Below are 17,617 nucleotides of genomic sequence, written 5' to 3' on the forward strand. Positions count from 1 at the left end.
TCTCTTGGTCTATGTCTTTTTATTGGAAAATTGAGTTCATTGATGTTAAGAGATATTAAGGAAAAGTGATTACTATTTCCTGTTATTTTTGTTGTTAGAGGTAGAATTATGTTTGTGTGGCTATCTTCTTTTGGTTTTGTTGAAAGATAACTTTCTTGCTTCTTCTTTTCTAGGGTGTAGTTTCCCTCCTTGTGTTGGTGTTTTCCATCAATTATCTTTTGTAGAGCTGGATTTATGGAAAGATATTGTGTAAATTTGGTATTTTCATGGAATATCTTGTTCTCTCCATCTATGGCATTTGAGAGTTTTGCTAGATATAGTAGCCTGGGTTGACATTTGTGATCTTAGGGTCTGTCCAACATCTGCCCAGGATCTTCTAGCTTCCATAGTCTCTGTTGAGAAGTCTGGTGTATTTCTGATAGGTCTTCTTTTATACATTACTTGACCTTTGTCCCTTACTGCTTTTAATATTCTTTCTTTGTTTAGTGCATTTAGTGTTTTGATTATTATGTGATGGGAGGAATTTCTTTTCTGGCCCAGTCTATTTGGAATTCTGTAGGCTTCTTGAATGTTCATGGGCATCTTTTTCTTTAGGTTAGGGAAGTTTTCTTCTATAATTTTGTTGAAGATATTTACTGGCTCTTTACAATGGGAATCTTAGCTTTCTTCTATACCTATTATCCTTAGGTTTGTTCTTCTCATTGTGTCCTGGATTTCCTGGATGTTTTGGATTAGAAGCTTTTTGCTTTTGCTTTCTTTTTCTTTTTCTTCTTCTTCTTCTTTTTCTTTTTTTTTCTTCTTTTGACTGTTGTGTTAATATTTTCTATGGTATCTTCTGCACCTGAGATTCTCTCTTCTATTCCTTCTATTCTGTTGGTGATGCTTGTATTTATGATTCCTGATTTCTTTCTTAGGTTTTCTAACTCCAGGGTTTTCTCTTGTTGTGATTTATTTAATGTTTCTGTTTCCATTTTTAGATCTTGCTTGTTTTTGTTCATTTGCTTGGCTTTTTTTCCTTCACCTGTTTGATTGTGTTTTCCTGTAATTCTTTAAGCGATTTTTGTGTTTCCTCTTTAAGGGCTTCTAGCTGTTTACCTGTGTTCTGTATTTCTTTAAAGGAGATATTTATGTCCTTAATGTCCTCTATTATCATCATGAGAAGTGATTTTAGATCTGAGTCTTGCTTTTCCAGTGTGATGGTGTGTATCCAGAACTTGCTATGGTAGGAGAATTGGGTTCTGATAATGCCAAGTAACCTTAGTTTCTGTTGTCTATGTTCTTATGCTTGCCTCCCACCATCTGCTTATCTCTAGTGCTAATTGCCCTTGCTATATGACTGGAGCCTCTTCTTCCTGTGATCCTGGTGGTGTCAGAACTCCTCAGAGTTCAGCTGTCTCTGTGATCCTGAGATCTTGGGTGTGTCAGAGTTCTTGTAATCCAAACTGCCTCTGGAACCTTGAGATCCTGATATGACCAAACTCCTGAGATCCAGTAATCCTGTGATCCTGGGTCTGTTAGAATATCTGGGAGTAGAGCTTCTTCCAGGTGTTGTGGGACTGGCTGTAGGGTTCGTGCCCAAGGTCTGCTCAGGGCACCAACCCAGACTGGAAGAACCCCTGGTAGGGTGGAGTTCTTGGGTGCCTGGGTCCTACTGGTCCCAGTTACTTCAGGTGTTGGGGCAGATGTTGTGTCCTCCTCACCTCTGATCCTATGATCCTGGGTGTCTCCTCTCAACTTTTAATATGCCATTTGATTATCTTTTCACTTAATGCAACAGTTATAAATATAGTGGGGTATAATTTACAAAAGAAATTTTTAGGTTGAATTCTATATAGATAAAATATTTTATTATTTGTCAACATCATTATTTCAGTATCATACATTTTTCATCTGTTTCCTTTTGAAATTATTTTGAAATATTAGAGCAAACAGCAAAGTCTGCCATTTTTATCCTAAGCACTATAATAAGGCTTAACAGTTTTCTTTTATTCTGGCAGTTTATACTTTATATACTATGTGTTAAAAGTAGAAAATATACTTAATTTAATCTAGGATGAATTTCAAATCCAATAATCAGATTACTATCTATGTAAAGAAAAATTTAGCCAGAAAAAATTTTAATGTTAATTTTAAAATCTCCTAATTAGATCCATGGGTGTTTTAGTGCAATAGGAGCATAACGCTTTTGCCAATGCCAAAGCTTAGCCAGTTCTAGCTGGCCTGTCAGAACCATCCTTTGTGTTGGATTTATCAGTTTATAAATCAGTACAGCTTATCAAATTGTAATTAGTTCAGTGCAGTGAAGCCTGTAGGAGCTATCCTTGATATATCTATAAGATGAACATATCTCTCTGTCTGCAATGTCTCTGCATATTTTCATTACACATGTTAATTAAAACATATTTTTCCAGTTTGAGGAGAGCCTGGTCTGAAAAATGAGCTACAAGACATGCAGAACTGCACAGGAAAAAAAGGAATGAAAAGGAAAGAAAGAAAGAAAGAAAGAAAGAAAGAAAGAAAGAAAGAAAGAAAGAAAGAAAGGAAGGAAGGAAGGATATATTAGAGAGGTTGTAATAGTTTAGAGCTGAAAACTCTTGAAATATGGGGCAAAAATGATGAAAGTTTTGATGTAAGTCTGCAATGAAAATACTAGTGTAACTCACTGGCAATGGGCAGACACCTTGTTATTGGTATTGTTCCTGTATCTGTCAGGGATAGAGCAGCTAGCAGTCCTTTGTTTATCCTAGCTTTATAACTGGCTTGGTAGATAAAGCTGTTTTATGCCTAGGATGCTGTTTTGATGATGTGTGGTACCCACACTTTTCTGTGGGAAAAAGGATGCAACTTAGAATGTATTTGCACATTGCCTGGGCAATACAATAGAGCGGGCTCTTGAGGCATGGGTACTAGTGAGCCATCCCAGAGGGTATGAGAGCAGGAGAGCAGACCATGCCTAGCATTGATGACTGCATTGGCTAGCCTAGGCAGAGTAGTGAGCAGTGCAGGGAAAACTGGCATGCTAACTACCTTAGCAGGCCCAATCAAGGGCTCTGTGTTGTCTCACTTCAAAAACTATATTATCTGCAGATGACTGGGATGTGTGAAAGGGCCAATCATACTCATCCAAAGCTGCAGGACCTCCATGATGCAGGGCAACAACAGGATAACTAGAAGACCTGGTGAGGATCCAATATTGATAGTGTCAGAAAAGCCAGGGACCACTAACCAGACCAATGGCTCACTGCAATGAACCTTTGCTAGGGACAATGTGTGGACAGAGGGATATACTGTGAGACACACTGTGACACACTACAGTTTACACGATGAGATGTCTTTCTGTGCCTTGGATGTGTGTGTGTTGTGTTGTATTTTGGGGTCAATGTTTCAAGAGAGAAGGGTGAATACAAGAAGACTAGGAGATGAACAGAACTGGGGGTACATGATGTGAATCAGTAAAGTTTTTTAGAAAAAAGAAAAGAAAAGAATTGTGTGGCCTGTGAAGGAGGAGGAGGAGGGGGAGGAGGAAGAAAAACATAGAGAAGATCTAATATCAAATTCATGAAGAAGATGAAAGAAAAGGGTAATTGCTTTTTAAAAAGTGTATGGGATATCAACAGTTACTTTAGACCAGTAAAGTTGGTGAAATGGACAAAATTCTTGCAAAAGATGGCTTTCTAAAACCAAGGTAACAGAGAAGTAATTTAAGTAGCTGTGTATCAGAGAGATGAATTGAATTTCTAAATTAATATATATTTTCTGAAAAGAAAGCCAGTTGCAGATGGCTTTATTGTTGAATGCTGCCAAACACATAAAAAGAAACAATACTGATTCTACACATTTTCTTTCAGAAAATAAGTGAAAATCATGACAAAAAAAAAACCTTTTTATAAAAGCATTAAAACTATAAAAGCAAAATGTAAGACAAGCATTGCAGACTCATTCTTAAAAATATCTGTAGTAAAACATTCACTTGTATGTGTTTGTGTGATTATGATCACAGTTTGCTATGAGGAGAAGCTTCTTGGATAGATGTGGTACCCACATTTATTTGTGGGTATAAGGATGTAATTTAGAATGGAGTAAGGAATTACTCTGTTCTAGCAAAGTGGACATACTAGATTCTCCTCTACAGTTGATGGCCTTACTAGCCCCAGAAAGCTGGCTAGTACCTGGCATGATTTCCCTCCTGTTGAGAAGCCTTAAGTCCAACTAGACTGCATTCTGTTATGTGAACTTAAAAGCATCACACTTTCATCTTTGCTGTGGTACTTTCTAGGTACCACAGCTGGGGAGGACTGTCAGCTATCTCCCTTTAAGTCAGGGAAGCATAGTATTTCTGATACTGTGGGAACTCGAGCCCCAGGAAAAAGGGTTTCAAGTGATGTACAACTCAAGTCATCTGCGTCTGTTCCATGTCCTATGTGTGTGTTATTTTCAGCAATGGAGGCCCACACTCAATCTCTAAGAGGAAACCAATGGTAACATAGATGTCTATATTGGTTTGAGAATGACTTGATCAATCCTGATTAACCATTTGATAGGTTTCTTGTGCCTGGAAACACTGCACAGCTAAGCAGTTTTTGGAGAGCTCAGTCCCAAGTGATAGATCTAGACCCTGGTTCCTGTATCTGTGTTTCAGAGGACATCACAGAAAAAGGGGCAGAGATAGTATAAGAGCCAGAATACTGAGCAGTCTCGTCTGAAACATTCTTTCCTAGAAATAGCTACATAAACAAGACTGGAACAAGGAAAATATCCATGGATGTGCTTACATAGAAGTGAGTAGATTTTGTGGGCTTCCACCTGTAGACAAGGACCTACAGGGTCCTACGAGGAGAATCCAGTCTCTTCCAGGCATGAACCCCCTTAATGGTTATCAAACACAGAGGTCAGCCTTGGAGCCATAGACACAACAAAGAAAAATGAATTCAGAAGGCTATATTTATATTTGCATGAGCTCATGCACACCTCCCCCCGCACCCCTCCCCCCAACAAACTCACAATTATCAATCAGACAGAAGGAAGCTATTCTATTAACCTGAGAGGGGACAGGCATGGGAGAGGTTGGAGGAAAGAAATGGAGACATAAAATTGTTGCAATTTCATTTTCAATTAAAATATATTAAAAAAAATACTAGAGCCAAGTCTTAAAAATAATTTTCACAGGTTTGCTCTAGTGAATCTTAAATACAAAAAAATACTCGCTTTAAAAATGAGAAGTAACTTGCATACGTTTATCAAGGTATTTTATAAAACACTGTCTGGAAAAAATTGATAAGTAGTCTTGTAAATGTAATGATGGGCCAAGTTGATAAACTGGAAAATCCAAACTTTCTGTTGTCATTGTTACCAAATGAATTTATGTAATTGATGTGATACTGTTTAAAATAGCAGTAAGTTTGGTTTTAGCTAAGTGGTTATGTTTAAAATTTTTATTTTTAAGTTCACTCTCTCTCTGTTTCACTTGTCTCTCTATTTCTTTCTCTCTGTTTCTCTATATGTATGTATATGTGTGTGTGTGTGTGTGTGTGTATGCACATCACTGCTTACATGGGTAGGTGAGACAACTAGCAAGAGTTGGTTGTCTTCTTTGCCCACGTGGGTCTTTCATAACAAACTCAGCTACTCAGCTATTGAGGCTTAGTTGAGAGTATATGCACTAGCCTGCCACTCTCACAGGTTCTTCTTTTTTGGTAGACTTTGACAAGCTATTTCAACACATATGAGGGAAGACAGAGTCCCAAACGATGTAAGACATTCTGTAACACAAAGAAAATATAACGTAGTTGTGTTGTAAATATTTATTGGTTTAAAAAAGTTTTAGGTCAAAATTTAAGTGTTTTAAAGGAATTTTATACTGGCAAATTGTATGTGAGGAAAATTAACTCAATTCAAAAATGTAGTGATGGGAAAATTTGAATATAAATTTAAATCATGAAGATCTCAACATGTTTTACAAGCGGGTATTATATAAAGATTAAGAGAAAGATAAAATAATTTGATCTTTAAAAGTGCTGAGTCATTGAGTTCTTGTTTGCAGGTTGTGTAAAGTGATGCTGGCAAAGAAGCAAAGGAACAACAACAAAAAGATACAGGCACAATATCAGCCTCATAGACACAACAGGGTGCTTGGCAATGAGGTGGAAAGGGCAAAGAATGAGAGAGCCTCTGCAAGTCAGATAACAGCAGCCATGGCTACAGAAGCACTTATGTTCTGCCCATGACACCTTTGGTGGAACTTAGGCAGCCAGCCACTTTTTGATAATGTTGTGTCTCCTTATTCACATCATAAATAAGGATGATAATCAAACAGGACAAGCATGGAGCATCCTTTTCAAAGACAGTCACGGTAGTTTTTTCTTCAATTGTCACACTTCAATTGTAACTTTCTTAATTAAATGTTGTTTCCTGTGCTATTAAGGTTGTATTAAGGAAGTCCTTGCCTGTAACTTGAACACCATTCCCTGTTTTCTTCCAGAAGCTTCAGTGTTTTAGATTTTAAATAAAGGTCTTTTATCACTGAGATTGATTTTACAGATTGTGATATATATATATATATATATATATATATATATATATATATATATATATATATATATATGTGTGTGTGTGTGTGTGTGTGTGTGTGTGTGTGTGTGTGTGTGTGTGTGTCTGAAACTCCTTCTGAAGGTAGATATCTAATCTTTTTAGCACTATGTGTTGAATAGGCTTTTTTCCACTTTTATCAAAAATAATATGGCCATGGCTATGTGTATGTATTTCTGGATTCTGTATTCTACTCCATAGGCCTAGATATCTATCTTAATCGAATCAATGTGAATTTCTATGTGAACCTGTGAAATGACCATCATTTTCAAATATGGCTCAGAGACTTACTGGTATGTTTTCTTGATTTAATCTTTTATAGGATAGAGTTGGTAGTCTGTATTTACAATAGACAATGGGAGCCAACATTTTGAAAAGGCTACATCTAGCACAAATGCAGTGATTTGAATGCTAGTTTGTCTCTTGACTAGTTGAAGTAGAGAGCCACCATATTGGAGGTCATTGTGCAGTAATATGGAAAGTCATAACTGGTGCAACAACTGTCTACGAAAATCTAGCTCACATTAGTGGACCAATGAATCACACACAAGCTTTAACAAGCTCTTGCTGTGTTTAAAATCAGTAGGTTTTGAAGTAACCCAGTATGAGGAAATAGAACATAGTATTTAGGAAAAAAAAAAAAAAACAGCTGAAAAATGGAGCTTTTATTCTGGGTGTGCAACAAGTTAGTTATAGGCTAATACACTTATTTTTGGTTGTGAGACTAGCCTTTAATGGCTGAGCCATCTCTCCAGCCCAGGCTAATTGAACAGCCATACTCATAAAAATGGACATTTATTACACCTTCTTATCATGGTGGTATTTTCACAAGAACAAGAAGAGGAGATTCAATTTCTGAAGGCCTTTTTAAAAAAAAAAAAGAAATTAAAAAAATATTTTATTTATTTCCATTCCAGCTGTTGCTCTACCACCACCTGGTCCCCCTTCCCACAGTTCCTCATCCCATTCCTCCTTTACCTTGCCTCTGAGAGGGAGTTCCCCCACCAACCAGGCCTCCCCTCTCCCTGGGGCCTCAGATTGCTCCAGGATTAGGCGCATATTTTCCAACTGAGGACAAACCACACAGTTCTATATATGTTCAAAGGGATTTGGGGAAGGTGGGGCTCATACCATCCTGCGTATGCTGCCTGGTTGCTGGTTCAGTGTCTGGGATCTCCCTCGGGTCTGGGTGAGTTGAGACTGTTGGTCTTTCTACGGGACCTTCCTCCTCTTCAACTTCTTTAATCCTTCTCTTAACTCAACCATAGGAGACCCCGACTTCAGTCCAATACTTGGGTTAGGTATCTGCATCTGTCTCAGTCATCTGCTGGTAGGGCCTCTCAGAGGACAGCCATGCTAGGCTCTTCTCCATTTTTGTCCCTGCAGTTCTTTTAGACAGGAACAATTCTGGGTCAGAAATTTTGACTGTGGATTAGTAACTCCATCCCTCTACTTGAGGCCATGTCTATGAACTGGAGGTAGACTCTGAGTTCCTTCTCCCCACTGTTGGGCAATTCAGCGGAGGTCATTCCCACTGAGGCCTGAGAGTCTCTCACCTCCTGAGTCTCTGGTACTTTCTGAGGGTCTCCTCCACCCAAGGTGGCATATTTCCATTCATTCTACTGGCCCTCTAGGCTTCTCCCCTGTCCTGTCCCCCAATACCTGATCCTGTACCTCTTTCCTCTTCTTCCTTCTCTCTTTCATCTAGATACTTCCCTCCATCTCCCATGATTATTCCCCCCCCCCCGAAGGCCTATTTTTATAAACTATTTTTAAGTGTTTTACACTAAATATGTCTCTTCTCATGGGCAAATTAGTTCTTATAAGATGCCTTTATAATAAAAAGAAAGCTCATATGAGGCCACAAAGAGATGAAGAAGTTGAGGACAGTATTTTCTTTCAAATTATGAGTGCCCTGTGTAAACAGTACTGCCCCTTGCATGAAGAAACAACAGCATTTTTACACGTTTATTTCAACCTTATTCCTCTCATTTTACTTCTCAATTTCGATACCTTATTTTAAATTTTAGCCTGTACGTAATTTCTACAAATTATAAATCTTATTTCCTATTAAAGTCCCAGCTTCTGTATGACTTTTATTATGGGGGCTCTTGCTTTCTCTTTTATTTGGCCGGATCTCATGATCCTGTAGACCAGTTTCCTCATCTGCTGCTACACAGGAATCCTTCCTTTTCTGATAGGAAGGAATATTTACCAATAGCATTAACATTGATGACAAAGCAATTTGTGTTTGCCTAAATGTGATCTCTTTGTTACTTGGCACCTGCCTCTCTCATTTGTACTTCTATTCTATATTTCTCTTTGTGCTTCTGCATCTTCCTCAAGCTCTAACCAATTATCTCTTGTGTCTAAAAAATACTATTTCATTTATCATAATGACTTATCTGTGAAGAGAAGGGAGGCTTTCTACATTGGCATATATTTTTAATAAAGTAAACATTATCGTAAAGTAAAATATAACTGATGTTGGCTGGGGACATTTACTTCTGAGACTAAAGTTCATGTTTTAGATAGAGGTTGGAAAACTTTTTTTTTTGGGGGGGGGGAAGGGTCTTTGCAAAATTTGGGTTTTGTAAGCTATAATAGCAATTCTTCTTTACAGAAGTCTTCTGTTAGCAACTGTTAGACAATACTTACAGTTGGATCAGGGACGTTGGATGAAATGGACATTACAGTTGTGCTGAAATGGAATAAAGGCATACAAACGTAAGGGACAGTCTATAAAAAGAGGCAGGAGTTATGACGTTCACGAAAGATCACCTAATCTCACCAAACTGTTTGACAGGACTCTATATGCAACATGTCCTATCCCTTATACATGAAAAAAACAGAAGAAAGGTGCATCTAGCATATCTGTATGTAAACAGTGCTGGCCTCTTTAAGGGTGACAATACATGAACGATTTTCTTCAAAGCTGAACAGGCAAGGTTCATACTTTGGTTATTTTACTGCTTCAAAAAATGTAAATGATAAAATAACTTTAAATAGATTAGAAAAGAACTATCCCAAACCAGTCTAGAGCATTAATGAGCAAGAATTGGGTTTTAGTTCATTGTCTGTACCGAATAGGTAAAATCATATCTAAATATTCTGTTGTTTATTTACTTAAAATACAATTTTCTCTTTATTTGATAGGAAATCCCTTAAAAGTAGGCACTGCATGTTTCCTTATTATAATTATAGGATAGCTTCACAATTAATAATGAGCACATTAATGTACACATTGTAAGTAATAATTTATTGGAGGAGATGACTGAAGACAAATTTAAAAGGTGGGCTTGAAGTATAAACATATATATATGTATATATATGTGTATATATATATAAAATTTGTAATAAGAAAACAATAGACATATAAGAAAATATCTTCTTGAATTAAAGTATATTTTTCAAAGAATTATTTAACTAAAATAAAATGTGTGTGAAACTCACACACCTACTAATTAATACACTTTTGAAACTATTAAACTATGAATGACCAAGATCTATCGTGTTTTTAAGTCTTAGAAAGAGACTTTATTAGAAAATGATCAAGAAAAGATGTTGAAGTATTGTTTATATTTCTTGTTATTAATAATTACATTTCAATTTTTTATTTCATAGGTATATACAGAGTATTGGGATCAGATCCAGGATCCATAATAGTTTCTCACCTTGAATCAAGGATTTATATGATATTCTTCTCAGATTTACTTTGTGTTAAATAACATTTAAAATATATATTTGCCTCAAGGGTGTCTTTAAGAAGATTAATTTCCAATGCCTAAGAATAGCAAAGTGGTAAAGAGAGATTTGGATGATGATGTCATTGAATCTGTCAAAGACCTCCTGTCCAACGAAGACTCAGTGGAAGAGGTTTCTAAGAAGAGTGAACTAATTGTCGATGTTCAGGAAGAGAAAGATACAGATGCTGAAGATGGATCTGAAGCTGATGATGAAAGGCCAGCCTGGAACAGTAAGCTGCAATACATTCTGGCCCAAGTTGGATTTTCTGTAGGTCTGGGGAATGTGTGGCGGTTCCCATACCTCTGCCAAAAGAATGGTGGTGGTAAGTTGCATTCCTTTGCTTTAACGATGAATTGTTAAACTCCGTAAAGGGCAATCCTGTATTTCAGGTAGATCCTATTGTTACTGCATTCTCATTAGTTCTGAAATTGTGAATTCCATTACAAAGCTAGGGAGACACATTTTTGTGGGAAGTCAGTCCAGCTCTGGGTTCAGATGAAGTTTCCATAGGAACAGATTGGCCTCCTACAAATACTCAGGGATTGCTTAAGGTAACACATTCCCAAACTTTGTCCCTGGATACTGTAAACATTGCTGAAGTACTGACAGGAGTTTAAAAAAACATGTTATGTTCTTTATGCATGTCAGACTTTTGGGATCGATAAGAATCTAAAGCCATCAACACTGATGAAGCATTGATGTTCTCTCTGACTTATAGCCTCTGAATTTTAAGTTGTCTCATTCTTTACCAAAAGCAGAACTAACATGTAATTTAGAATGATTGTGGACTTTAAATTTTTATTGGGGCTAGCACTTTTAGAACTCATGAGAAGGGGGTTTAACCAGATAATTACCATAGGGCCAGTCATTCTTTGTCCTTAGAGATTTTTCATATTGATTTTAGCTCTGTAAACCAGCTTCAACAGATACTTTTTTTTTAAGAGAGCACTCTTAATTTTAAACAAAAACTAGTTCCATCATTATCAACACCTTTATTATGCAAATGTGGGTACACAATTATCAACATTTTTGAAAGAAAAATGCTGTCCAAAAAAATCCACTGGGGGAAAAAAAGTCAACACAAAGGCAGAATACCTAAGAGCCTTGTAGTACAATGCACACTGCACCCCCCCCCCAAAAGAAACCAAAAACCAAAAACCCAAACCAACCAACCAACCAACCAACCAACCAACCAACCAACCAACCAAAATCCCTGAAGAAACTCTAGATGTGGTTCATCGAGTAAAATGCTTTTCTACCACACATAAAATCATAGATTCAATTCCCAGCTCAAGGGGTGGGGGAAGGGAAATGAAGAGAGAGACATTGTTTTAAAATTTTATAATATATGCATATGAAACTTGTGTGCATTAAGCAATATATGGGTAAAAGTGTATATTCTGGTCTATGAAGATGGCTCAGTAGAAAAAAGATACATAGTGTGGAAGTTTAAGGACCTGAATGTTGATTCCCAGCCTCCAAATGAAGGCCACGCCTGGTTACAGGCATCTGTAGCTCTAATGTTCATGGCAGGCAGTCCTGCGAATTCCTGGGGCTTGCCAGCTAGCCAGTCAAATCAAAACAGTAAGTGCCAGACTCAGTGAAGGACTTGGTTTCAAAAGAAGAAACAAAACAAAACAAAACAAAACAAAACAAAACAAAACAAAACAAAACAAAACAAAACCCCTGCACGTGATAGACAAAGATGCTTGGAATTGACCTCATGGCCATGACCACACATGAACAAACCCAAGCCCGCATATCACATAAGGTACACATTTCATCATCAACTCTTAGAAGGATGATTTTGATATTTTATTGGGTCTGTGATAGTGTGGTTGGCTGAAAACATATATGGTCTGATTTGACTATAATTACAATCTGCACACATCATGTTAAATGAATAGAAGTATTCATGTACATTTTTTTCCTTAGTTTCTAAGATAAAGTGCTAAGGTATTGTGGTGATTAAAGATGGTAGGATGATTCCACAAGGAACAAAGTAAGAGGTTTGGGAAAGCAAACTGTTTAACAGATCTACCTGTCTGAAAGCTAAGGATTTAATTTTTTCATGAAGTGTGTCACATGGCACTCATTGCTTAGAAAACAGTAATTCCTCAGGAAACTGATAATATTACATGGGAATCATTTGCTAAGACTGGCAGAAATAAATTCTGATTTTGCGACATTTCACTTTCTACATCTTACTGGACATTCTGCTAAGAATGAAGGCAGCTTCAGCTTACAGTCAGGCTTCATTCCTTTTAGCATGACATCCACCTTGATGGAGAGCTATTACAGAGTTGACATATAGTTATTAGTTATTAGCAAGACAAATTCCTCTATCCTCTTGATAAAAATAAGAGTCAAGACATTTTATCTTCTATTGATTTCTTGCCTTGAAATGAAAATGGAGAACAATATTGCATGTCTCGTGAGACATAGGCTGGATTGGAAAGGGATAAAGAGTGTGTGACACAGTTTTCTAGAAAGTTGATGAGTTTCTTTAAAAAGCACAAAACAACCAAAAACCCTTATTCATAAATCATTTGAAAAATTTTCTGAATGAGAGGAGAAAGTAAAGAGGTCTAATATATACATATTGATTTATGTAGATGTTATATTTAATGCACAGGTCTAAGTTTAATAAGTCTTAGGATACTGAGGATTCCTCTTATTTTGCAGTGACTCTGACAGATATACCTGGCTCTTTCCCATGTTTCAAGCCATGTGAACTTTCTGTATCTTGCTCATTTCTTCACACTCAGTTCCTATACATGCAAAATGGGATTAGCAATTGCAACACATTCTATTTTGCATGTGCTTGTATGTGCATGTGTGTGCGTGTGTGTATTTCTGTATGTGTGTGTGTGTGCTGTGCATGCCACAAGGCATGTGTGCGGGTACATGTTCCTGTGCACCTAGGGAAAGAAGAAGAGTACATTCAGTGTCCTACTTTGTGTCTGTCCACTTTACTCTTTTGTGACAAGGGTGTATTTGTCAATGAATCCAGAGGTAGGCTGCCCACCTAGAAATCTGAATATATGAAGAAGTCCAGTGTGTAGGTCATTTCACACTAATTTGTAATGTTCTCATATACAAGTTGCATGTACATACCTTTTTCTCACCAATTAAATATAAGAGAGGACCTTATCAAGCTATTTAATTGATTTGCAAATCATTAGTTTTTACATGTATTTTTATAAAAAACCAGTTATTTCCTTAACTGTGGGTGTTTTGCTACAAATAGAACGTACATGCTGTCAATGAGAGATACAATGTATGTTAGTTTTACCTCCTGAACACCCTGTGCATACTTTTTCTGAATTTTGGGAACAAAAAGAATATGGTTCCTGAAGTGAACTTTTTATGTGTGGTATATATGAAAACAAATCCTATTGCATTTGTTAGAAATTATTTGTTTTAATTTTTCTATCTTTCAGACTAGGTATTTGCTCTTTTTTGGTATTGCTTTATTTAGAATACAAAAAAAAAATTCAATCCTGTCAAATGCTGTTGGTCTCAATCCATGCTTTTGGAATGCAGGACTTAAAATAGTTTAGGTTAGTATTTAGTAAATAACTTTGTAAACACCGGGTGAGGACAGATTTGAGTTTACGAAGCCTATTGACAAGGAAAATTATTTCAAAGAACCGATTCTTTGTTTTCCCATGAAGCTAATTAACTTTTCAGCAAAATGTTGAATTATGGGTGCTGGAGAGATGGCTCAGAAGTTAAGAGCACTGACTGCTCTTTCAGAGGTCCTGAGTTCAATTCGCAGCAACCACATGGTGGCTCACAACCATCTGTAATGGGATCTGATGCCCTCTTCTGGTGTGTCTGAAGACAGTGACGGTGTACTCATATACATAAAATAAATAACTCTTTTTTAAAAAAAGTCGGGTTATTTATAAGTGCCTTTTAATAAGATTTATTCTACAAAGAACTAGAATTTAAAACTTTTAAACTTTGCTATTATTTTGTATGTGTGTGTTTGTGTATGGTGCATATGTGTATTGGGGGAATATGCATACAGAGTTCAGAGGAGATTTCAGGAGTCAATTTTCTTCTTCCACTGTGGGTTCAAGGACTCAAACTTAGGTCATAAGACCCATGCAGTATGGGGTTGCCCATGGAGTCACCTAACTGCCCTGAGGGACTTCCTAGAGCAGTCTAATACAGGATTCAAAGTTTAGAAAGTTTAAAGGTCAGTTATGTTTTCTTCAAAGACTTCTCTTTGTATCATAAAGAACAAAACAAAACAAAACAAAAAACTTCAAATAGTGTCTTTTATGAAATGATTCTGGTCAATGTATACTCTACTGTGACTATTGAAAATATGACCCATTCTGTTTGTTCTTGTTTCTCTAGGTGCATATCTTTTGCCGTATTTAATACTACTTCTGGTGATAGGAATTCCACTCTTTTTCCTGGAACTTTCTGTGGGTCAAAGAATTCGAAGAGGCAGCATTGGGGTTTGGAATTACATAAGCCCTAAATTGGGTGGGATTGGCTTCGCAAGCTGTGTAGTAAGTTTCTTTCCATGACATTTGCTCTTACCCGGGCTGGTTTGAATTGTAATCTTCATCTCTGTAAACTCGTCTGTGCGATCATGTTTTAGAAGCTTTTGGACATAGAGCACTTACTGTGCAAAACTATCTATGACTACAGATGATACCTGTATTTCATAATGTGTTTTAAAAGTTCAACTCAGAAATATTGTTTTAAAGAAAAAAAAAAAACCATGTCTTTCAGAAACAAATAAACAAACAAAAAATAAGATGAAGACTTAAAAGTTGTTAGGTGGAGTGAATTCCATCTCAAGGATTTAAGGGGAGTGACAGAAGATGCATGATATAATCACATCCTTTTCTTTCGCAGGTGTGCTATTTTGTGGCTCTCTACTACAATGTCATCATTGGCTGGACATTATTTTACTTTTCTCAGTCTTTTCAACAACCTCTTCCTTGGGATCAATGCCCCCTGGTGAAAAACGCATCTCATACTTGTAAGACATATGCTATATTGTCTCCTTATGTTTAAGATTTTAAAGATTTGTAAAGGCAAAAACCTTTTTTTTCTGCTTTTTAAATTTCATGGTGGGTGGAAACAAAACCTTTGAAAGGAGCATCATAATAGGCTATCTTCTGCATTTGGAACGACTGCATCAGAGAGATCAAGTAGACATCGTTTAATTTTCCTGACTCTCTTCAGATTAATTTAATGCTCTTAAGGCTTTTAGGCTTTAGGTTAAATGATTTTGCCAGCTTTCTGTTGTAAGTCCCAAATACCCCAGGTAAGCCTCATATTCATTAAAATCTACAAAAGAGAAACAAAATCTTGATCGAATTGAATTTATTGTTTTTAATGCAGTTAGTGCTACTATTTTGTAGTTTTCATTTTTTAAAACCTTAAAAAGTAAAAAAAAAAAAACAAAAAACAAACAAACAAACAAAAAAAAAAACAAAAACAAAACATTTTCTATAGAATGCACCTCACTCCTGAACTTAAAATTTTTGTATTAGGCACATTGAAGAAAGTAAAATGTAACAAACGAAACACTTTATTTATTCCAGTATATAGAAAATATTACCGTTTGAACTTAAAATGTATGCAAGTATTGTTTTGTTAGCTAAGTGACATGCGCTGGAGTGCAAAATTCAAACAGCGTTGTCAGAGTTGCTGCATGAAAACTAATGTAAACAGGAGAAACTGCAAGTAACTAGGTTGCACTGCTGGGAAGGTAGCCAGGCAGCAGTAAGAAGAGTAGATTAGGGGTTACCCGCCAGTAATAATTGTCAAAGTCAAAAAAAAAAAAAACCACGTGTTCTAAGTCTCATTTATTCATAAGCTTAAATTGGTTGTAGTACAAAGAACTGGCTAATGGGCTTGTGGGACACAACCCAGTATTACTCCTTACCATACTATAGTTTGAATGATAGCATTTTGTCTTTTTTTTTTCCCCAACAGATGTTGAGCCAGAATGTGAACAAAGTTCTGCCACCACCTATTACTGGTACCGGGAAGCACTGGATATCACCAGCTCCATCTCTGACAGTGGAGGCTTAAACTGGAAGATGACGGTCTGCCTTCTGGTTGCCTGGGTCATGGTTTGTCTGGCCATGATCAAAGGCATTCAGTCCTCTGGAAAAGTTAGTATGTTAGAATCCCTCCTGAGTCCACTAAGCACCATTTAGGGGTACTGTCAATTCCTTTCAGCTATACCCCCCAAATTCAAATGACAAATTGTTTGACTACTTTGTCTAGGCATCTACAGATTGGCCAAAAGTGGTGCTTAAAAAAAATGTCTCTAAAGAAGGCATAAGTTACAATTAAAGTGTTTTACAGTCACATTTAGTATCATTTATAGTAATTTTTTATTCCAGTGTTTAAAGGTCTGTTTATTTTGCTACTTATTCATTATCTGCTGCTTTAGTTCCCCCAGGAAAATCCAGCGCAGTCATGGAAACTGCTGGAGTGAAGAAGTTCCTTTTTCCTGTTTGTTTATTTTTTAATCATTGCCTTTTTTCAGGTATTTTTAAAAAGTAATTGCTCAGTGAATATTCAAATTATGAACAGTTGTGTGCTTCTTAAAGTTCTTGTTGTCCTCAAGTAGTTAGAATAATTCAGATTAGCAACACAGAATAAATAAAAGATGACAAGGGCATGCCCTCCTGCCCAAATAGGAATTTAAAAACACTGTGGTTGAAAAGGACATCAGTGGAAGTGTGAAGTCTGTACGGTTTGGTGCTTTCATTTTAAAATGATGCACCAGGGACATGATTGCTATTCATTCTTTTGTTTTCAAAAGCATCAGAGTCCTGTTCTTATCACTGCCACTGTTTTAAAACCTTTTCATATCTCAGCTGCTTTATAGTAAGAATTCAATGTTGGCTCTTCTTGTTGGGCCCTGATGGTGTGTGTATGTTTGCTGATGGTGTGTGTATGTGTGCTGATGGTGTGTGTATGTGTGCTGATGGTGCGTGTATGTGTGCTGATGGTGTGTGTCTGTGTGCATCAGTGTGTATAATAAAGCTTCTTTTCACAGTGTAGCTATAATCATTTACCTTTTCAGTCTAACTAGGCATCGTAAGTTAGCAGCAGTCAAAAAGACTGACAGTTGGACTACTCTATTATTATCAATGCTAAAAATAGTAATAACAATAAAGCATGCTGATTGATAATAATTGATATCAGCACAGGTGATTTGTGCAAAACCAAGTCCTCAAAAGAAAGATTTTTTTCCTGAATGTGTCTTTATAATAAATATTTTAATAAAAAGATA

The 17,617-nt window shown here is 36.6% G+C and overlaps 1 protein-coding gene across 5 annotated transcripts in view; it reads left to right on the forward strand.

Annotated features, from left to right (window-relative positions):
* The window catches only part of Slc6a15 (solute carrier family 6 (neurotransmitter transporter), member 15), a 51,572-nt gene that overhangs the window by 10,880 nt on the left and 23,075 nt on the right, over nt 1–17,617 (forward strand). For 3 of the 5 annotated variants that reach the window (NM_175328.3, NM_001252330.1, XM_006512984.4), the window contains 4 exons: nt 10,340–10,654; nt 14,704–14,861; nt 15,214–15,340; nt 16,303–16,484. In NM_175328.3, the coding sequence (NP_780537.1) occupies nt 10,366–10,654; nt 14,704–14,861; nt 15,214–15,340; nt 16,303–16,484 (756 nt within the window). In that variant the 5' untranslated portion in view covers nt 10,340–10,365. Of the gene's footprint in view, nt 1–10,209; nt 10,655–14,703; nt 14,862–15,213; nt 15,341–16,302; nt 16,485–17,617 lie in introns of all 5 variants that reach the window. The other 2 variants (NM_001358821.1, XM_006512983.4) reach the window with 1 other exon arrangement.

The sequence above is a fragment of the Mus musculus genome, chromosome 10 (assembly GCF_000001635.26).
Source record: "Mus musculus strain C57BL/6J chromosome 10, GRCm38.p6 C57BL/6J".
In the NCBI taxonomy this organism is placed as follows: Eukaryota; Metazoa; Chordata; class Mammalia; order Rodentia; family Muridae; genus Mus; species Mus musculus.